Source organism: Nelumbo nucifera, chromosome 5, assembly GCF_055504915.1.
Source record: "Nelumbo nucifera cultivar China Antique chromosome 5, China Antique-T2T, whole genome shotgun sequence".
Taxonomy (NCBI): Eukaryota; Viridiplantae; Streptophyta; class Magnoliopsida; order Proteales; family Nelumbonaceae; genus Nelumbo; species Nelumbo nucifera.
This window is the reverse complement of record NC_142653.1, coordinates 15,979,715-16,002,300: the sequence shown is the minus strand read 5'-3', so window position 1 is coordinate 16,002,300 and position 22,586 is coordinate 15,979,715. Positions and strand designations below refer to the sequence as shown.

Below are 22,586 nucleotides of genomic sequence, written 5' to 3'. Positions count from 1 at the left end.
AACGGAGACGAGCTACATACCAACCTCGATCTACTCGACGAGGTAAAAGATCTCGCGTACATTCGGACCGCAGCTTACCAACAAAGAGTATCTCGGTACTACAATGCCAGAGTAAAAACGCGGAACTTCCGCGTTGGCAACCTGGTTCTCCGTAAGATCATGGCACCCGAGCCCGACGTGGGCAAACTTGGACTGAATTGGGAAAGGCCCTACTGAGTAAAGAGAGCGCTCGGGGGAGCATACAAGCTCGAAACCTTAGAGGGCAAACAAGTACCCCGAGCGTGGAACGTCGTTAACTTGAGACGATACTACCTATAAATCACCGAGCGAGGTGGACTAAGTTGCTACCAAGGACCTCGGCGTGGGCAAGCAAAGGCAATGCTAGCACCAAGTTGACGAGGCAAAGCGCTAACAACGAGTTGATACAGACCTCGGTATCTCATCATCGGGGGCCAGTGTTGACGCCGAAAGCGGCCGCACGAATATGGTTCTCGACAGAACAATATAGTCAGTTCAGGCATATAGCCTTATTATGCTAATTCGCCCTAGGCCCTAATTCCAGTAATCCGACAATATAATCAGCTCGGCAAAGAAGGAGAAGACAACACTTAACCAAAAAGACATTTTATTGCAGAATACTCAGTGTACATTCAAAAAAAAAAACAGAAGCAAGCTCACAGGCCCGGAGGTACATCTTCCTCGCCCTCGGAAGGCACTTCAACGATACCCAAAGGCCCTGCCTCATCCTCAGAATCCGGTTCACCATCAGCCGCGTTGGCCATCTCCTGAGTAATGCGCGAAGTAGTTATGGCACTGATGTCGAGCTCGAGGTACGTATTCCTGATCATCCATCGGCTCAGTTTAAAACCCCTTTTGTACGAGCCCACCATCAGGTCGTCAAAGCACGGCGAGGCAATATAGTCATTGACGACCTTCTTCTTGGCATCCTCGATGCCCTGAGAAAAGATCTCAGTCCTCTCCCTAATATCCTCCCGAAGGTATTCGACCTGATGCTGCAAGTCCAGCCTCAAGTCCGCCATGTGCTTCAACACCACTCCCATGGCCTCGGTATCTCTCTGAGACCTCGCCATCCTGGCCTTTGCAGCGCGAGAAACCGCTTCGGCAACTCGTGCCCGCCTCGAGCTCCTTTCCGCTTGGGTCGCTAAAGCATGAATGGAGGAGTTCACCTACCAAAAGGGAAAATAACGACAAAGTTAAAAAGAGTAATATCGACAAAGGTAATAACGAGGAGCCCGACAAGAAGTCGCTAACTTACCACCATGGCATAAGAGGCAGCACGCCCGGCTACGTGGTTCAAAGGAAGCTCGGCCCACGTTGCGACCTCCTCAGGGTAAACGGCCTCCCTACTTTTTTGAAGAGCATGGTTCGACGACAGCACACTCCTGAACTCGCCTTGGCCTCCCGAGCCTGAAGGCCCAGCTCGGATATAAGCAGCATCGGCGTAAGGGGCCCCTGCCGCTTCTTGTACTAGAGGGACCATCTCGGGCTCCCTGGGCGGAGCCATTGGCGGAGAGCTCGGTACCTCGGGCTCCGCATCTCGGGGCAGTTCGACACGAGTCCGTTTGGCAACTCGCTTCCTCCTCTTCATGGCATGAAACAGGTTCCCACCGCGAGTCTTTTCTGCGTCCATCACACTGCAAAAAGAGCTCGGCATCAGAAAAACGAAAGAATGGAAAGCAAAACAAAAGGCAAGCCTCTGAGCAAGGAACCTACCCGAACTCAGGCCGGCCTGGATGAGCTTGGCCTCCGTCAGATAATGGTGGCATTTTAGCCCGAGCCGGGCCCAGTCCCGGAGGCCCTTTGCCGTCTCCCTATCTAGTGTAACACCGGGGTCAGGGGCAGCCAACCCCCACCCGGTTTGGAACGGCCACCCCGTTGCACTTTGTATCCCGAAGTAGTCCCGTTTCCACGCCGGGACATTGTTAGGAAGATCGTGTAAAAGCTTGAACCCCGGGCAAGGAGATAGGTAGTACGCCCGTCTACGCCCGGGAAGGGGACCCGCTTGCTTCTTAAGCATGAGAATAGAAGAGAAGATCTCTAGGTCTAAAGGCAGAATGTGTTCGCAAAAGAGGGAGATAGTCCCAACCAAATTGTGGATAGAATTCGGGTGGAGCTAACCGACGGTGACGCCGAAGTGGTTCATAACCTCGACGATAAGAGGGTGGAAAGGTAGGCGCAGCCCGACGACGAGCTGCTCCCGGAATATCACGATCTCGTCAGGACTGTGTTCCCAAGGGAAGTCGCCTGAGGGTATAAAGTAAGTATACTCCCCGGGCAGGTTGAACTGGGTGATAAGGGAGTAAAGCCCCTCAGGCGTCATGGTTGAGGGCCCGAACTTGTCTAACGTCCGACCTCGACGGGAGGAGGACGCCAAACTACCCGAGGCGACTCGGCCTACGGGTTCGAACTCTTCTTCGAGCTCTACCTCGGGCTCACTAAGGCTATCGGGGGATGCAGCTCGGTTCGTGGAACCTGCATCTGACCCCCTCAAGAAGCTGTCTAAGTTGTCCGAGCTAGACATCAGGAGGAAAGGAAAACCAGGAAGAAAGTACTGACTCACCCGGAAAAAGGTAACGGACTACGGAAGGTTGACGCGAGCTCAAGAAGCGAACGCAGGAGAACGACGATGGAAAGCAACTGGGGGTCCCCCACTATTTATACCCACAATGACCGAAAACCGACGACTCTGATCGAGGCAAATCCAACGGCCCACGATCAAGCTGACCGCATGCCTCCTAAGACTGAGACGTGACTGGCTGCACGTCTTTGGAAACTGAAGCAGTGCCGGCACACGTCTCCCAACATTGAAGGCAACAGTGGCGCGCTTTTCAAATTTGAAATAACGTCCGTCGTCACATCTCCCAGCATTGAAAGCAATAGTGGTGCGTTTTTTTTTGAATTTGAAATAACGCCCGTCGTCACATCTCTCAGCATTTAAAGACGGATTGGCACGTTTTTCTAATTTTTTGGCGCTCGAGGAATCCGGAAATCTCCTGACGCACGCACACTTCGCGCCATCAGTCAATCGGTTTGAAGTACGGGTCAAATCCACCCGTCACCTCGCGAACTCCCTGCGCCAGGGCAAGACCCTTAGCGCGAGGAGTGGGGGGCAATTGATGGAGGAAGATTTGGCCCGACCTCTTGGCCACCCAACACGTGGAAGCAACCGCGGGTGACCTGGTAGGAGCAACAGCTCGGCACGACAGTGCGCTCAAGGCGCGAGCTCTGAGAGGATTAACCAGCGGTCCGAGCTCCCCAAAAGGAGCCCGAACTCTCCCTTTGACCCCGAGCCTTACAAGGAGCGCAAAGGGCAACAACCCGAACTGGCCCACCCTAGGGCAGTTCGGGCCACACTTTTATCCGAACTCAAGACTTCACCTCGCACACCACTCCAGCACTTCGTCTCCAGGCCGCCGAATTGAACAACCGTACCTGACACCAAAGGAGTCCGTATCCTGAGGCGGCACACTTGACTGACTTGGGATCTTACGCTTGACAGCCGCACTTCAACGACCACCTGCCACCGCCACCTCTAGTTATAGAGACGGCTCCGACAAAGAGAGCAGTGGTAGTTGTCTGCCCCAGCAGAGGTGATGACACCCGACCTGGCAGAAGTGCAGAGGTAATGATACCCGACCTGACAGGAGCTTGGGAGTGAGTGCACGAAGTGGTTATAAAAGGCCCTCTTCCCCCAAGAATAAAGGTACGTGATAACTTTGCGCCATCTGGTTTTTTATCTTGCCTTTGAGAAATACTAACTTGAGCTTCAGAGCACTCTCATCGGGTTCCTCCCCGGAGACTACCCGCTTTCTTCCCCGTTTCAGGCACATTTTGCTCCAGTCAGAGGCAAAATCGTTGACAGTTAGGACCGACCGGATTGCGCTCCATCAACTGTGTTTGATAAATGTTTAAAAAAATAATTTTGATGAATTTTATGATTCTAATTTTAAGTCTGAATAAATTTCTTTTAACTTTTTTTTTGGGTGCAAAATTAATTCTAGGAATCATATCCTTTTTTTAAAAAGAAAATCAATTTTGCTCAGAAATCAGAGTACAATACTATTTGGAACAGAATTTTAACCAAACATGACCTTACCATGGGGGTTGTCTTGTGTGGGGTTGGGGGAAGAGGACTGTGAAGTGTGAACGCGGGAAGTTGTTATTTCTCTTTCCTCGACCCTCGTGGCTCTCATCCCTCCTAAAATTAACTTGGAACTTGGAACGAACAAATTCAAAATGTTAGTAAAAAGGAAAAATGTACCGGGACAACGAAGAATGCCGAAGGCTTTAAATAGTTGAAGATCGCAATCAACAGAAATCCAAAATCCCGGCACCAGCCCCCCAACAGAACCCACCTAAATCTGAGACTGAGAGATCCACTCAAAGTCACTACTCACTAGGGTTTTCTTCTCTACATCCGATAACTCAGGGGAAGATGGATAACCGCCCAGCCGACCAACCCGACACGAAGAAATCGGAGGGGGAGCACTCATCCGATTATGCGCCGTACCCGAAACTCGATCCCAAAGATGTCTCTCCTCCTCCTCCTCCTCCTCCTCCTCCTCCTCCTCAGGAGAATTGGGGCACCTTCGTGATGGGATCTGAATCTCAAACGCAATCCGATCCTTCGACGAATAATAATAAAGCAGCGTCTGTGGCGCCACAGATATCGGTTAGTTGGAATTCCGAATTGACCAGCGACGCCCCTTCTCCAATTCCCGAAAATCCCGCCACTACTATGCCTCCTGAATCCAATCCTTACGTTTCTCCGCCTACAGCGTCGTCGTTATCGTCCGTCAAGAGTGAGTACTCCTTTAGTCCTTTGTTTACGACTTACTTAAATTAGGGTTTTCTGAATCTAATATACTAGTATTGTTTTTAGGACTATTACTTATCTACTCGCCACTTACTTTCTTCTGACTTTATTTTAAGTAGTAGTTTCCTATTACTTCAGTGCTTTTCTAGCTTTGTTACTTAGATGACAAAATGGTGGTTGTTCTGATGATTTGCATTTTTTTTTTATCTGAGCATATACTATCATGTTTCTGATCAGAGACAATGGATACGGTTCGGGATGTGCTTGGGCGATGGGGAAAGAAGGTGGGGGAAACATCAAAGGCAGCCGGGAATCTAGCTGGAAATGTTTGGCAACACTGTAAGTTCTCTATTTTCAATTATACACACACACACACATAATTTGGAATCTAATGGAATTTTTTATCCTTGCACACAAAGGTTTGCATGTTTCTTTTATGAATTTGAACTGTGCATCTAGAATGAACTGAATTAGCTATCACAACGTGCTTCTACTTATCCAATAAATAGAATCCAAATAATTTGACAGCGACGCAATTGATACCTCCATATTTACAAAAGCTTTTGTAGTGAGAAATTTTACTTCTTTTTGGAATTTGAAGCAAATTGATTCTTTGTTTGTAGTTTGTACGCATTGGAATTGAAAGACTAATATTTTGACCATTCAATTATATCTTGGACTCCTTGAAGATATCTTCCTATTGCTTGCTTGAAGATACCTTTATGCTGAGTTGCTGCCTCGTATTGGAAAACCTAAAACTGCTATTCAATAGAGGAAATGCACAGAAATAATAGAAACCAATGTTTAGTTCTGCAAGCTTGGGTTTCAAGCAATAATGTTGAAACCTGTGCTTCCACAATTTTTTTTTGTAAAAGGTAAGGTATTTTATTAAATCAAATAACAGTACAAAGGAGCCTAGGCCAGTAAAGGCTGCCTAGAGCTACCTCAGATTACAAATGCATCCAAGTCTGAGAACTAAACAACAATCTCAAATTCTGATTTTTAAATTCCTCCGTTGCCGACACCCAAGACTGTAATTTACCCACAGCTTGTTGCACCATTTCCTCTGGAGATTTAGCTTTGCCCTGAAAAATTCTGTTATTTCTTTCAATCCAGATAGTCCAAAGCACTGCAGCTGGAATAGTTTTCCAAACCAAGGTTCCTTTCTTGCTGAGACCCTCAATTTTCCAACAAAACAGCAGATCCTTCACAGAATTTGGCATTACCCAACCGACTTCCAAGACCTGAAGGAAATGCCTCCAAATATGACTCGAGACTGGGCAATGTAAAGAAAGATGTTCAATAGTTTCTGCTTCCCCACCACACTAGCCACATGACATGTCCAAAATCTGAATGTCACGTGTCACTAGATTAACTTTGGTTAGACACTTATTTAAAGCCATTGTCCAGAGCAGAAACATTCCTTTAGAAGGACTAATTGAGTTCCAAATCTGCCTAGCCGGAAAGTTCCCCTGACCTGAACTTATCAACTTACTGAACATAGACTTTACAGTGAACCTGCCATCAGCCTCCCATTTCCATCTCCAAGCATCCTCCTTGTTCGAGTCAATCCTCTGGTTATGAAGCAGGCCCAACAGATTTGAATACTCTTCAACTTCCTAATCAAAGAGGCACCTCCTACAAAATAGATTCCAACTGAAAGAGTTACCAGAGGCATTGAAATTCTCAGCCACTGAGGAATCCTGATTTACAAAAATTTGATACAAGAGAGGAAAGGCATCTTTCAGACACACTTTAGAACACAAAGAATCTTTCCAAAATTTAATTCTTTCTCCATTTCCCAATCATAGTTGTCAAGGCGATGCCTAGGTGGGCGCCTAGGCGACAAGGCGACCTTTGAGGCTCGCCTCGCCTAATCGCCTAACAGTTTTCTACTTCCTACTATAAAATATTATTTTATTCATTCTTTTTTGAGATTATAATTATAAAATAGACATTATTAAACTAAAATAATCATTTTGTGTGTTTACATACTAATTTCTTTTTATTATTTTCTTATTTAGTAGGGTTTAATCAACACAAACATTGCTAAATGCTGTATTGAACCCTCAAAGACTTTAAAACTTGAACCAATTAGTAAGGAAGAACTAAAAATTTATCTAATCAGCACATTTTCCTCTTCCATATATTCTTCTTCTACTACTATTACTACCAATACTTTTTATTTTCTTCTTTTCCTATAATAAAAATAAGGGTTCAGCCCCTATATTTTTTTTTAATTCTATTTTCCTTCTTCCTTTTCTTCTCATGAATATGTTGATTTTCTATACTTTAATATGAAATTTATACTTTTCTTATGAAAATCATGAATAATTATTAAAGAAATATGGTTATGGTACCTAGGGAACTACCCTAGGATCTATGTTTCTAACATAAAAAATCCATCGCCTAGGCGATGCCTAGGCGCCCTTCAGTTGCTTAGCCTCGCCTTGGCGCCTTGAAAACTATGTTCCCAATTTAAGTGGCTTTAATGGCTGGATGTCGGGGCCCAGGAGTTTGATCTAGAAAAAATGATATTTAATAATGCTCCTGAGTAAAATTAATGCCAAATAAAACATACATAAGCTGCATGTTTATTGCTCTTAAACTCTCATTTCCCCACTCTTATTCTTTCTCCTCCTTTTATACCCAACTTTTCAAAATTACTTGATAAACGTCTCTCTCAATTCCTAAAACCTCTCCTCAGTCCTAAAATATTGCTAATAACTAAGTTTTTTTGGTTACTCTTAACTAGTCCCCACTTCCCTACTTCTAAAACACATTATATATGGCTGACCCACTTTTGCCTCTAGGTCATGGGTCATCGGTTCGACTGTCTAGGTTGAACGGGTCAGACTATTCTACATCACTACTCTATATATTTAAATAAATATATATTTGTATACATATGTAAATGTCTATGTATGTATATATGTGTGTGCAAATACATATTTTTATCAATAAATAGTGTATAATTATGTTTTACATATAATATATGTATTATTTTATATTAAAAAATATTAAAAATTGTGACTCGAGGCCAAAAGGCCCCAAACAGGGGTTTTCACAAAAATAGGGAGGCAAGGTGCCCATAACACTTTGGGACACATAGATTTTGAAAGGTTCCCAAAATAAAAAAAAGAAAAGAAAAAATATCACGTTAATTGGACATCAGAGTGCAAAGTTATGGCCTCTAAAAGTTTGCACATACATTAAGTGTGCAACCCTTGATCCGGTGACTGGGTTGAACGTGTCAATGGTTGAACCATTTGGGTTGGATGGTTTTTTATCAAAGGGTGGGTTTCAACAGAACAAAATCCGGAATCAAGGCCGGGTGACAGTTTGAACGGTTCAACCGGTTGAGTCAGCGATGGATTGAAAACATTGGTACTAGTTTGGGTTGGTTGGTCGGTTCAAAATATTTAAACTTAAAAATTTAAATTTAAATTTAAAAATATTACAATGATATTATTTAAAAATAAATTAAAAAAATTAAATTTACAATATAAAATATTTTAGACTAAGAAATATGGGAATTTCCCCACTTTTCCATATTAAAAAAATTATATATAGTCGGGTGGTTCGAATTTGGTTGGTTTACAAATGGCCAGACCAAAACTAATCCGATTGGAAAGTTGCTGAACTGAAGCTGGCTGGAAATACTTGAAAACCAACCAACTTGGGTCAAGTTGGGTCAGGTTGGTCGGTTTGGTTGGTTTCATCGGTTTGATGAACAACCCTAGCTAAAATTAATTATTGTTATTTTTGTATTGTAAAAAAATATTAAAAAGAGTTTATAAAACAATTGTCTACTCTTATGTGTTTCTATTGTTTAGCTTTTGCTTAACAAAATCCATGCATCGCATGGGTCCCCACTAGTGTAATATATAAATGTATTGTTGGCCCAAGCCAGGCTTGGATATTTCTGGGCCAGGCTGGGCTAGGCTAGAAATGATCACCATTAGTGGTATTGGTTCCCTCAAAACTACTTTCGCAGGGAAAAAGGTTTTGGATAGAGGATGAAGAGGACAATGCTTTGAAGAATGAAGCATGTTAATGTGGATGCTAGCATTCTGGATTTGGAAAGTGCTTGCACAATCCCCTGGAAATACTGTTTCATCCCATGTTCTTTTCAACTGTTTCAATTGTTCTCTGGAATATTTTTGATTTCTTATTTCCTGTTTGTTTCAGATTAACATTTTCTTTTTCATTCATGTCAATTTTGTTACTTAATATGGTTGTCTTACAAGAAATTTCCCTTTTTAAACCATTAATGACTATACTGATGAGCTTCCATTGAATCAGTGAAAACAGGACCTAGTGTTGCTGATGCTGCAATGGGAAGGATTGCTCAAGGAACCAAAGTTTTAACTGAAGGTGGTTATGAGAAGATTTTCCAGCAGACATTTGATACAGTCCCTGAGGAACAACTTAAAAAGACATATGCATGCTACTTATCCACTTCTGCTGGTCCAGTTATGGGAACTTTGTACCTTTCAACAGCAAAGCTAGCATTTTGTAGTGATAGTCCTCTTTCATACAAAGTTGGAGACCAAACTGAGTGGAGCTATTATAAGGTATTTTGCTCTGTGGACACCTTTTTAGTTCTTGGGATAAAAGTAGCTTGTGGAACAGAGGGTTCTCTTCCACTGCTAGTATCATTATTGAAAATAATTATGCAATTTTGCCCTGCTGTCTGTTTTTGAGCAGTATGGTGCATTTTAATGAAATATTTTGTCACCTATAAAACTTGCAATTTTGTCATGATCAACAATTTGCTAGATGCACGTGGGCTCATTTAGTTTGCATGAGGCACTTTAAAATATCTTCTTTTATATTACTTATGGAGTTTTTTGTCGATAATGGATAATTAGATTCATTAAACTATACATTGTACAACCATAGAGGATAGGTGGCATGAAATTCACTGGAAAAGCTAAAATATGTACAAATTGCATGAAAATTTCTGCCAGTATAGCTTCTCAATCCCAAAAAAATTATCTTCACTTGGAATCTTTGAATTTCTTCACTATAGGTCAACTATCAAAAGAGAGCAGATATGCATTCAAAACCCTTGTCACAAGGCCAGTACTCAGTCTAAAACATTTTCATATACCTTTTCTTTCTTATACCCCTTAAAACAACAAAATGTGAATCATTTAGCACAGGAACTGATTTCTAGGACTTAAAGGACAGATTCATGCTATCAACAGTACATATGGCTTTGTTGGACAAACTTAAAGAGAGAATTAATGGATTATTGAACATCCAAATGCAGATTGAAGTGCAAAAGACATACCTTCCAATCTTCCAACCTCTTTGATCTTGCAGCATCAATAACCATGATTTTAGGACCTATCTTGAATTTCTTAGTCAGTTTCTTTCTTTCTTTCTTCTTTTTTTTTTGAAATCTGCTAGATGTGCAAGGTGAAAGTTCAGTTCTTGAATAGATATGAGGATCCCTCTTACCATCCCAATTCATTGAAGGTCTCACATCGACTGGCTCAACCAGGCCCATGCAACATTTTTTAAACATATATTATATATTGTATAATATACAATATTGCAAGTGCTTAAAGTTTTATTATTTGATGTTATAGGTGCTAAGCCTAGTTTGGGCCAAGCTCATGATTACCCGTACTTTTGGGTTAAAATTGATTTGTCCTGGGAACTAATAGGGACATATTGCAAACATTGGCAAATACAAGGTTCATGTATGGTTGCAAAGGGTGAGATATTTGGAATATCATAAGTTTTGTTATCATGTAGTTGATGGGGGAAAGGAGAGAGAAGTTCCCAAGCCTTGAACAACCAAAGTGACTCCTTTGAAGTGGTGCACAAAAAGGGCATTGAAATGGTTTGTTCATGGATCTCCATCCTTAAAGTAGTTGATGCAGCAAAATGTAAAAACCAGTAGAAAACAACAACAAAAAGTGTTAAAAAAAATCTTGAGGCGAACAACATATAGTGTTTTAAAAGCGCAAGGCATAGCGGTCAATTTGCGCCTAAGGTGCAAGGCGAGGCGCGCGCCTTTTTAAGCAAGGCGCAAAAATTAAAAAAATGTCAAAAATATAAAAAAACCAATAAATTAAAAAAAATGCAAAAAATTATTAAACATAATATTAATAAAAAGGGTAAAATACAAAAACCTCCCCTGAAGGTTTTGACAATCATAAAAACCTCCCTTCTATTTTCAAAAAAATTGACAAAAACCTCCTTTCCATCAATGACCAAGACGGAAAATGTTAAACCGATGATAATTTTTTCAAAATACCTATTTTACCCATTTACGAGTTATTGTACATCTATTTTGACTAAAATACCCTTTGCGCGGAAGAATGACGCCATGAAGAGTAGCAACTGAAGAGGAAAGAACGAAGAAGAGGGGCAACTGGAGAGGTTTTAACGATTCCTTTCGATGTAGGAAGAGCTTTTAACTATTCCTTGACTTGACCCAAACCATCCGAACACTTCACTGCAACTTTTGTGCCATTTCCCATAGTCCCTTCAAAAACCGATGGAAACAATGATGGAAACCATCCACCGGCAACTCTGTCGTGGGCGTAAACATGACGGAGACAGGAAATCTTGTGCTCTTCGGTGGAAACAATGGAGCCGTTTGGCAGTCTTTTGATCACCCAACAGACTGTTTGGTCCCTGGGCAGATGTTGGTAGAAGGGAGAGGTTCACAGCCAGCATCTCATCTTCGAACTGGACTACAGGTGTCTTAACACTTTTCGTTAATTTTCTCTTGCTGAATCCGATCCTCCTCAGCAGATTTACTTCAAGAAGAAGATAACTGGCACCAAACTGAATGCAGGACCAAGCTATGTTAGATTCCTGAATGGAAATCTTTCTCCCTACATATTGTCCTCCGAGCCACGCCAGCCTGATGATACAATTCCTGTAAAACCAACAACCTCGATGCAGTACATTAAATTCGGGTCAGATGGGCATCTGAGAGTTTACGAGTGGAACTCGACCTCAAAGTGGATGGAAGTGGGCAATCTTTTGACAAAAGATTTATCTGATGGAGAGTGTAGCTACCCAACTGTTTGTGGGAATTATGGTAGTTGCTCAACTGGGCAATGCAGTTGTCTTGGAGGAACTGGTAACAACAATAGCTGGCTTTGAACACCGTTCGAACATTATGAGAGGATGACACGCGTTCATAAGCGTGTGTGCATTCCTTATTCGTGTGGGGATAGTAAACAGGCGTTTAACACGAACACCGTTAGCCATTCCTCATTCAAAGTATTTTTGTGAAAAATCTTTTGTTCTCTTCTTTCCCGCGTCTCTCCATTCTCCACCCAGACCTTTCGTTTTGCTATCCTCTCCAATCGGCGAAGGAAGCAAAAGGCATCACTGGTGAAGACGAGCTTCTTCCGGCGAGTCAGAGTCAGAGACTTTGCCTCTGACTGCCTTCCTCAATAAATAGCGGCCGTCGAGCACTCAAGTCGTCGACTGTCATCTTTATTTCTCAGTCCGTCTGTCTCGCTTTTGTCGGTGCTCCTCGTCCTGCTCCAAGTGGTCTGTCTGTCCATTTATCATCTGCTCAGCAAAATGACTAAATGAGAATCGGTCGTGTTTCCTTTCTAAGCCGGAACTGGTGGTAGGTGGGTGTTGTAGCAGTAGTTCATCATTATCTTCGATTTAAGGGGGTTAATGGGGTGTTCTGGAATCATCTGTTTTACCTTCACTTTAACTTTTGGAAGCAATTGATTGATTCGGCCAATAAGTATTTATATGGTCGGATTAAGGTTTTTTCAGAATGGAAAGTAACAATTGAATTCTACCACTGTAAAGCCAAATTCAACAAATCATAATTAAAAGGAAAAGCAATTCTGATCTGAACTGATCGTTTTCATTTTTAGGGCTATGGATGATTCAGGGATTCAGGTGCTGACAGCAACCAGTTCCAGTGAGGGTAGGCAGCTTTCACTTGGTGGGTGCCACCGGATCGAGCGGTCATTGGCCTCTTTGATGGGTTTCAGATATCTTACCAGAAAAACTTGGCAGTTGCATTCCAAGAACAAATAGGCTTAAAAAGAGAAAAACGATTTCATTGGACCTCATTTAGTTGGTCAATGGCCATAAACTAAGCTTTACAGTTTATGCTATAGGAAGTGGAGAGAGCAGGGTAATTCCCTCATTTAGATTTTGGAATTTCAATTCCATGATCAGATTTACAGTGACCCCATTATTGGAGTTCAGGTTTTCTTCCTCTGTTGTAATATGGAGTTCTTTACTTTCTATTCTTGCTGTTTTGGTTAAAAGTTAAAACGATTCTTCTCATCTTCTGACTTCTGGACTGTAGTAAGTACATTGTTGTGTAGGCCTGGCTGCACCCCTCGAACAGTCGTTCTCCCAAAGTATCAATTATATAACAGGCATTGGATTCAATCTTCAAAATGAAGAAACGATCATTCCAGCTGACCATATAAACCTGATGCTCACCATCGTTGATGCTACCACTTATCATGTCCCATATACCATCGAAGGATATATGTCCCTTCAAGGACTCAAACTTCTCAGGACTGAAGAACCCTATGAAAGATCTGTCTGGCATGACTGAAGGAGGCCTAAGGTCTGCTTCTAGCACAGTCATTTTCACAGAGATTCCGCCACTCAGAGGAACCTTCTGTTATCAGAGTGTCGAATTCATCCTTTGTTGGAAGGGCACCTCTGTTTGACAGAAGCCAATCTGCAATGACTGCAACAAGGGCAGCGCAGGCACTCTCTCCGGAAGCCTTCTCACTTCGTTGGTCGATTGTAGCAAAGAAGACACTGGCTTTGAGCTTTGCCAGACTGTCTCGGCTGATCTGATCAGTTCCCTCTCTTCCCATCCATCAATAGATAAGTCATGGTTGTTATAGTTGGACCTATTTCTAGGATTGTTGCCGGTTGCCGGAAGAAGCTTTCCTTCGCCGATGATGCCTTTTGCCTCCTTCGCTGGTTGGAGAGGATAGCAGAACGAAAGGTTTGGGTGGAGAATGGAGAGACGCGAGAAAGAAGAGAACAGAAGGTTTCTCACAAAAATACTTTGAATGAGGGATGGCTAATGACGTTCATGTTAAACGCCTGTTTACCATCCCCACACAAATGAGGAATGCACACACGCTTATGGACGTGTGTCATCCTCTCATAATGTTCGAACGGTGTTCGAACCATTAACGCTTTGACTGAAGACGAACCCATGATAGCTATTTTAGGCAATTAAGTGATCAGCAGCCAAATCTCGGCTGCTCCGGAATTACTCCATTGTCTTGTGAAGCTTCTGAAAATCACAGTTTTCAAGAGTTAAAGGATGTAGCTTCATCTTTTTCGTCAGTGATGCAAACACAACTGAAACGAGTTTGGAGAATTGCAGGCAGACATGCTTGAATAACTGTTCTTGCAAGGCTGCTTCGTTTCTGTATCATACCAATGCTTCCGCAGGTAGTTGCTTTTTACCAACCAAACTTTTTTCATTGATAAACAATGATAAGAACAAATATAAGTATAATAGGTCTGCATTCATTAAGGTGCAGATACCAGATGTTTCTCCTACCCCATCCCTTCTTGAAAAGAAAACAAGCCAGACTGCAATAATATTAGGATCCAGTCTTGCAGCTCTGTTTTTATTGTAGTTTGCATCTTGATTATTCTTTATAGGAAGAAAAATGATGAGGAGAAATATGAGGAGGATGATTTACATCAAGTACCAGGAATGCTCAGGAGATTCTCTTATCAAGATCTCAAAGATGCAACAGAGAATTTTTGTAAGAAGCTTGGAGAAGGAGGATTTGGATCAGTTTTTGAAGGGACTCTGGGAAATGGCACAAAAGTTGCAGTGAAGTGTTTGGATGGTTTGGGTCAAGTCAAGAAATCGTTAAAAGCTCCGTTAAAAGCTCTTTCGATGCAGGAAGTATGCACAATATGAAATTGTTCCTTCTTCTAAATCAGGTCCCAGGTTCATGCCGATTCCTTCCCCTAAACTCAAAAGTAATGGGAAAAGGTTATTGGTGTTACCAATATTCACACCATTCTTGTAGTTGTCGCTGGATTTGTAGGTCACGGGCTTCATTTTTCTCCACCTCTCTATAGCACTTGTATGCATCGATTAATCTTCCCAGATACATTTTGCCAAGCCATCCAAAAATAAAAACCGAATGCGGTTAGTCGCTCCAATGAAGAAATCGACCAACAGGATGAAGCACAGTCATCGTTCGATGAAGAATCGTCGCTAGAAGATGTATGAAATATTCCGGGAAGTGGAATATTCCGAGTACTATGGCCGCTTGCAACTATTAGGGTTAGGGTTCAAGTATTTTCTCAACAGGGAGTGTAATGAGTTGCTCGGGTAAGGGCAAAAATGGCATTTTGCAAATAGCTTAGATGATGTCTAAGGATAAAAATGTAATTCTATACGTTTTCCGTCTTGGTCATTGATGGAAGTGAGCTTTTTGCCGTTTTTTTTGAAAATAGAAGGGAGGTTTTTGCTATAGTGAAAATATAGGGGATGTTTTTATGATTGTTAGAAACTTCAGTGGAGGTTTTTTGTATTTTACCCTAATTAAAATATAAACTTAAATTTTAAAATATATGTTTTAAAAAACCTATTATCTAAAATTAAAATACATAAACATAACATGTAATGCATATTCAAATGAGAATTTAAAAATAAAATCAAACATATAAAACCCACAATCTCTTTTTTTCTCAATTACATTACTTCAAGTAGGTAATGTGACATATTACATTCCTGATTCTATGAGCCGCTTTTGTGCCACGCCCCTCAAGGCAAGCCCAAACAAGTCCATGTTAGGGTCTTAGATTCTTAGTTTTCACACAAAAGATAATGGTTTTATAGTTTTAATTGCTTTTTAAGAACCCCCTATTTGGGAATGTTGTTCATTCATTCATCCTAATAAAATATTTTCTTAAAAAGCAATTAAAACTATAAAATCATTATTTTTTTGTGTGAAAACTAAGAATTTAAAACCCTAACGTGGACTTGTTTGGGCTTGCCTCGAGGGGCGTGGCACGGGGATCTGGGGGTGGAGACCCCAATCTAGTTGCTAGACTCAAAAAAGCAAAAAAACGTTAAATTTTCAAAGGCACGCGCCTGGGCTGAGGTGCAAGGCGCACTAGGCGTGCACCTTTTGAAAGGGATGCCCCTAGGACTTGGGCGAGGCACCTACCCTAAAATGCGCCTCGCCTGTGCCTTTTAAATCATTGACATTATAGTTGAAGCTTGAACAAGGAACACCCCACTTTCAGGGCTGAAATCTCCACTTCAATGGATAGTATAAGTCTTTAGGCTGCATTTGGATGCGATGTAAATCAAGAACCCATGTGAAATTTACATGGTTCGGTTTTGTAGGCGTTTGGAAAGAGGGTGTAATTATTATCGACGTAAAACTCCACTCTGGTTCAGTTTTGCGTGCGTTTGGATAGTGTGGAGTTTTACGTCGATAATCGATGTAAAACCTCATCAACTCTAAAGTTTTACATGGATAATCAATGTAAAAAACTACATTGATTTTATCGATATAAAACTTTACACTCTTCCACCCATAACTATTTTCAAACAAGCAACGGTCACTTTCTGGTTCGGTGTAAAACGTCATCAGTGTATTTTTACACTGATGACGTTTTACACTGATTCCAAACACAGCCTTACGGTTTCAAAACAGTTAAAAAGATCCTTCTACAAACATGACATGAGGCTTATATAGCTGCCTCCAAGCAATGTGGCACCCTAACACACGCTTTGACAGAAATGCCCCTTGCACCATAACGAAATACTTGTTTCTCAGCCATTAAGGTATATTATTGAGCATCTTCCAGACTGAACAATCTCAATACACCCATCTCATCTCTAATGGATGGGTTAAGTCCTACGAGGTAACAAGTTGTTAGTTGCTCATTGCTCTCATTAAGACCAAACCGAATACAAAGATTATTAAATTCTGATGTGTACTCTTCTATTGTCATCCCATTTTGCCTCAATGAATGGAACTTATCATACAACTCCATGGTGTAATCAGCCGGTAGTAATTGCTTCCTCATCTTTGCCTTCATATGCTTTCATGTATTGATTTTTGGCTTCCCTTGACAAGAGCGTTGCCCTTTAACTCGCTTCCACCATTGAAATGCAACACCCTTCAATTTCAGCTTAACAAACAGCACCTTCTGTTCCTTGGCCGTTGGCTTCCACTCAAAATAATTTCCCATGTTGGCTTCCCAATCCGAATAGTCTTTTGCATGCATCTTCCCCTGGAAATCAATAACTTCTATTTTGATTCCACCGTTGTTAAGGTCTAAAGCATGTACCAATTGTTCTTCCAACCCACCATGTTCAATCCCTCCACTGGTAGGGTTATGGAAGGGATTCTCTTCCTCAACCTTAGCTTCATCTCCAAGACTACCTTCTGGTATGTCTGAAGGTTCGTGGTCACCTTCCGGAATCTCCATATGGGCTTCTGTTCATCCTGTCGTTGCAAGGCTTGCACGGCCCGTGACAAGTCTTCAACTATACGTCTCATCTCCAACATTTCCCCTTGTTGAACCTAGTTTACTCTACCTCCACGTCCCCTACCACGAGCTGCCATGGTTAAGATCTGATTTCCTAAGCTCTGATACCAAATCTGATGCAGCAAAATGTAAAAACCAGAAGAAAACAGCAACAACAACAAGAAGTGTTAAAAAATCTTGAGGTGAACAGTATACATGAAGCTTGAACAAGGAAGACCCCACTTTCAGAGCTGAAATCTCCACTTCAGTGGATAGTATAAGTCTTTAGGATTTCAAAACAGTCAAAAAGATCCTTCTACAAACATGATATGAGGCTTTTATAGCTGCCTCCAAGCAAAATGACGCCCTAACACACACTTTGACAGAAATACCCCCACTTAAGTGACTCACATGACTCAAAGATAAAAGACTAGGACGTTAACAAGCAACTATAAAGTCCATATAAAGTTAACAACGGTGGAATGGGTGGTAAAGTCCATATAAAGACTAGTACCCTGCTTTTTCTTTTCTCAAGGACTCATGGTACCTTTTTGTTGCAGATATATAAGTCCACATTTTTATGTGAACAAGATGGATGGGTGGTAAAACTAGAAAGGACAGGGTTAGGAATGACATTATATGAAGGAAACTAGGTGTAGCTCCAATAAGTGATAAAAGACCATCTACAGAACCTGTTAGGAAAAGCACATGGATAGAAGTAATAGAGGTGATTTAAGCACCTATAATTTAATGATGGATATGGTATTGAACAGAATGGAATGACAAAACGGGATTCATGTAGGCGGCTCCATATAGTTGGGTCAGGGCTTAGATTATGATACACAAGTCAACATTTTTATTTTGTTTCATAGGCCTGTTTAGATTTTCTATTCTATCATGACATGTATGGGTATTATTCTGTACAATTCATTTGTTGATTAAAAACTGCCCATATATAGAAAAATGCTTCTCTAGGGTTTCCTTGACATCCCTTCCCATTGTGGATCATAAAGCTCCTTAATGTAATACTCCTAAATTTCTCCAACAATAGTTTTCTAAATGTTGGGCACTTGATAACCTGGTCACCTCGAAGCTCAAAATAATAATTTATTGTAACATTGTAGATGTGCATAACCTGTGATATTGTTGGTAGATACTGCATAACTTGTCAACCACAGACTTCTCAACCAAGTTGATAAAGAACATTGTCAGTGTGATACTGCATTTTTACTTTCCATGCACAATTTTTGTTTTGGCAACTGGTTTGGAATCCCGTCCTACCCATAGCTATAGCTTCGAAAACTTCTTTCAATCAGCATCTCCTTGTGGCTGTCTTCTCAATCCCCCTCTAATCTTGATCTTCACACAACCACTTCTTGAGAAAAGCTATGGTCATTTACCCTATCATCTTAAGTTCATATACTCAATTCCCCTCCTGTGTTTTGGTTTACAAGTCCATTTTATTTCACAATAATGAAGTTTCTACTTCTCTTTGCCCTTCCATGTCATTTCTACATAATATGCCACAAGTTGGTTGATGCAATCTTAATAAGTGTACATAGTCATTTCTGTGGTAGGTATCTCCTCTTCCACTGTGGAATTGCTCACTAATTTGTTCGACCACTAGATATTACACTCTGTAGATGAGATCTTGATACCAATACATCTAGATGATATCTGCTACCTCACTATGTTCCTTATCAAATTTTTCTTTGAATTGATTTTCAAGCTGGATTTTGTGCCAAAATAGAGTAAAATTTCCTTAGACACAAACACCTGATCACAAGTCAGGATGGAAAACAAAAAGTGTAAAATACAAGGTGAACCCTCGAATCATGTCTATAACTTGTCTTTATAACCAACTTGCCAAGGGTGTGCACCACTAATAAGAAAAAAAATAATGTTAGGGATCCTTGTGCTTTAAGCCCCTTAAACTAGGAAAAAAATTTGAACGAGTCATTGGCCATGACAGGAAAGGATGATGGAGAGATGCCAGCCATGATCTATTTCCTCAATTTGTACTGAAAACCTGTCTTCACATTGCTGTGAATCTATGTATAAAGTGCATGAGGTTATTCATGATACCTAGATTTTTGGGGGAAATTGCATGCTCAAGAGGAGATCCTAAGTAACCTCAACAAGGGTTTTCCAAAAACAAACTAACCTCAACAAGTATTTTTTTTTCTTTATACTATTCCATACTGTTGAGGGATGTATTTGCAAATTAGGGTTGTTCTTCTCTATCTTAGCATGGAGTAAATGTACTTCATGCTATGAATCTTACTATTTGTAAAGTTCACGAGGCTATAAGACTTGCCTCAGCCAAACTTTTAGGTATTTCTTTTTCTTTCTACTATTCCATACTGTTGAGGGATGTAATTGCAAATTAGGTTGTTGTTCTCAAACTTTAGCATGGAGTAAATGCACTTCATGCTATGAATCTTACTATTTATATAGTTCATAATGCTATAAGAACTGCCTCAGCCAAACCGCTTATATGCGTCAGAAGTATCAAATCATGCATGCATACCATCAAGGTGAAACCACTTCTTATGTGTCAAAAAAAGTGGCAGATCAAAATCTAGCAGACATGTAAAATGCCTCCTGTTCAAGCATGACAACTCAATGCATATGATTCTGATTCCCCCCTTGTGTTTATGAAACATGAAAAAAATCCTTGCACCTTTCATATTATGAAAAGAAAGTTTAATAGAATCAATAAAAGGTCCTCTGCTGATTGGGATTGATTTATTCCTGTCCAGGGTTAGCTTCCATACAGGTCTGACATCACCTAGGGAGCATGATGACACCATCCTCAATGGGCAATCTGTTGTCCCCTTTTTGTGTTAAAAAATCCTTCTCTTATACCAAGATTCAAGGCAACAGGTTTGCAAATGAAGAGAAAGAGGGCATTGGGAGAGTAAACAGTGAGAGTTGCATGCTCACCTCTCTTTATATTTATTCATTATGAAATGAACAGTATAATGATGAAAGTACCCCCACTTGGTAAACTCATATCTGATGACACTTAAAGCTTTCTGCCTTAGCTTTTGAAGGACTTAAACTACACTGGAATAGAAATTTTAGTGGAAGCATTCTAAAGAGATAAGAGAAATAAAATAAACAGCCTATTTTTACTTGTTAGGCTTCAAGTTCCCTTTGGTTATTGTTCTTATCATCTTCTCCTTCTATTGAATGTTAGAGAACCATATAACCTCAAAATCAGCAAAGAATTGTCCTAGAAAAACTGAATGCTGTGTGGAGGTCATAGAGACAGGTGCCTCAACTCTACAGAATTTTAATGCACAGGATTGAGTTGATTAAAGATAAGAGAATCTGGAGGTGGGAAATCTGGAATTTTTGCCTCTAAATCATTCTGCAATCCTAGGGTGGGGGCCGGTTTTTTCCTGTTAACCTGAGTTGGAGTTCACCCGCTCCCTCAAATGTATCTTCTCTGGTGTGGACAGCTGTTCTTTAGTTCCTGTTTGACTAAGGAAAACTTGATTAGGAGGGGAGTGGGGCTGAATGGAGATAGCTGTCTCGTGTGCAATGAAGCTGCAGAGAGTACAAGTCACCAGTTTATTCACTGCAAGATCTGTGATTCCCTATGGTTTTGGGTGAAAGACATTGGAGTGGTTGGGTGTAATCTGGGTTCCATGCAAGACTTTCTCAAGTTCTGGAAGCTGCAGGGTCTTGGTAAACAAGGAAAGAATGCCTGGAGGATTGCTCTCCTGGCAGTCTTTTGGACCATTTGGAATGAAAGGAACTTGAGGATCTTTGAAAATAAATTTAAGACAACAGATGGGTTAATAGTTAAGCTGAAGGCCAGAATTTTTTCTTGGGTGGGTGTTTGTAAGGGTTTTGATTAATACAGTGCAATACTTAACCTTTTTTCAGAAAAGAAAAAGATAGAGAAAAACTGAATGCTGTTTTACCTGTACATAGTTCAAAAGAATTGAAGTAGCATTTCCATACCAATAAAAATAAAATAAAATAGCATTTCCATGTAACTCTATTTGTCAGCCACTTCATATACCTTCCGTCCTCCTACTGGCTCTTAGAAATTAGAATCCTCAAATTGCATCAGATAGTTCTTTCTAATTAATTCTTTTGCAGTAGTTGTCTCTCTTTTAACATCAAGCATCAAATGTAGTTGGTTTCAGGGGATTGTACAACAAAAATACTATTATCTTTTTAAGGGCATGAGTTTAACTTTCGATGTATTTCTGGTTAGTTTGTATTACACTCTAGCCTGAAAATGGTGTCATCCTAGGACCCACAAAATCTGTTGACCTGTATCAGCTTGTGTCGAAAAATAACCAGCCTAATTTAAAGTAGCTGTGCTCAATGGCTTTTGTAGTTTGGGAATTCAAAACCATTCTAGATGATATTATAGTCAAGAGTGAAACACTATTAAGACAAATATAGAAATACAAAAGATTGCAATTACATTAAAATCCAAGGAATTTGTGCTTTCCTTCTAATTTTCTTTTTTACTTATTCAAACAATTGACTATACTTTTGGTTCCTTAGATTTTAGAATTCCCGCATCAGTTACTAAAATGTTGCTTTGTTCGTCCATTATGCAAACAGGTGGTTATACCGTTGCATCAGTTTAAAGCAGTTAATACTACAAGAGGCAATTTGAACCGCGCTGAAAAATATATCCAAATTATCTCTATTGACAACCATGAATTTTGGTTCATGGGCTTTGTAAATTATGCTAGTGCTGTAAAACATCTAGAGGAAGCTTTGCAAGCTCGCAACGTGCAGTCTGTGTGATAGTTGTGCATTCTTGGGACTATATTCCAATTTCGTTCTGTAGTATGTGGTTCATAATCATACAGCAGAAGATTTATCTCAGAACACGAAATATTTACACAAAAGACTACTATATTCATCTATGTATTGTTGAATGTTACTGTTGTTCCAGTGTTGAAGCTACGTTTATAATTCTGTGATATATCTTGGAGAATCTAGTATACTTGTTTTCGGATTAATTTTTTTGTAATTTCAAACTTTGTTCATTTTGAAAGTAAATAAGTAATTAAGCTGTTTTTTCTTCATTCAGTTTTTTTTTTTGCTTCATGGTGGCTTAGTAGACGCAGTGTGGCGTTAAATCGCCCTTGGTGTAGTTCATAAAAAAAAATCGCCCTTGGTGTAAATTAATTTTTTTCGCCACTAGTTGCGAATTATTTCATAAGTAGCCTTTTCTTTTTTCATTTGGTAAACATTCATAACTATCATTTTT

The 22,586-nt window shown here is 40.6% G+C and overlaps 1 protein-coding gene across 2 annotated transcripts; it reads left to right on the top strand.

Annotated features, from left to right (window-relative positions):
- The first annotated feature begins 4,239 nt into the window (after positions 1-4,239).
- On the top strand, positions 4,240-22,401 carry LOC104603987 (GEM-like protein 1). 2 transcript variants are annotated; one of them, XR_016076631.1, is made up of 5 exons: positions 4,249-4,823; positions 5,075-5,176; positions 9,143-9,414; positions 20,098-20,262; positions 21,929-22,401. XR_016076631.1 is itself a non-coding variant. In XM_010268183.3 (4 exons), the coding sequence occupies exons 1-4, from the start codon at positions 4,457-4,459 to the stop codon at positions 22,115-22,117; spliced, it is 930 nt and encodes a 309-aa protein (XP_010266485.1). In that variant the 5' UTR covers positions 4,240-4,456; the 3' UTR covers positions 22,118-22,401. The 2 variants fall into 2 exon arrangements, 1 of the variants encoding a protein (XP_010266485.1); XM_010268183.3 differs by lacking the exon at positions 20,098-20,262 and having other exon boundaries at positions 4,240-4,823.
- Positions 22,402-22,586: the final 185 nt, after the last annotated feature.

Excerpts from the sequence above, each read along its gene's own strand:
- LOC104603987 (XM_010268183.3), top strand. The coding sequence starts at position 4,457 with ATGGATAACCGCCCAGCCGACCAACCCGACACGAAGAAATCGGAGGGG. Across the intron at positions 5,177-9,142 it reads TGGAAATGTTTGGCAACACT|TGAAAACAGGACCTAGTGTT; the intron begins GTAAGTTCTCTA and ends CCATTGAATCAG. Across the intron at positions 9,415-21,928 it reads CTGAGTGGAGCTATTATAAG|GTGGTTATACCGTTGCATCA; the intron begins GTATTTTGCTCT and ends TTATGCAAACAG.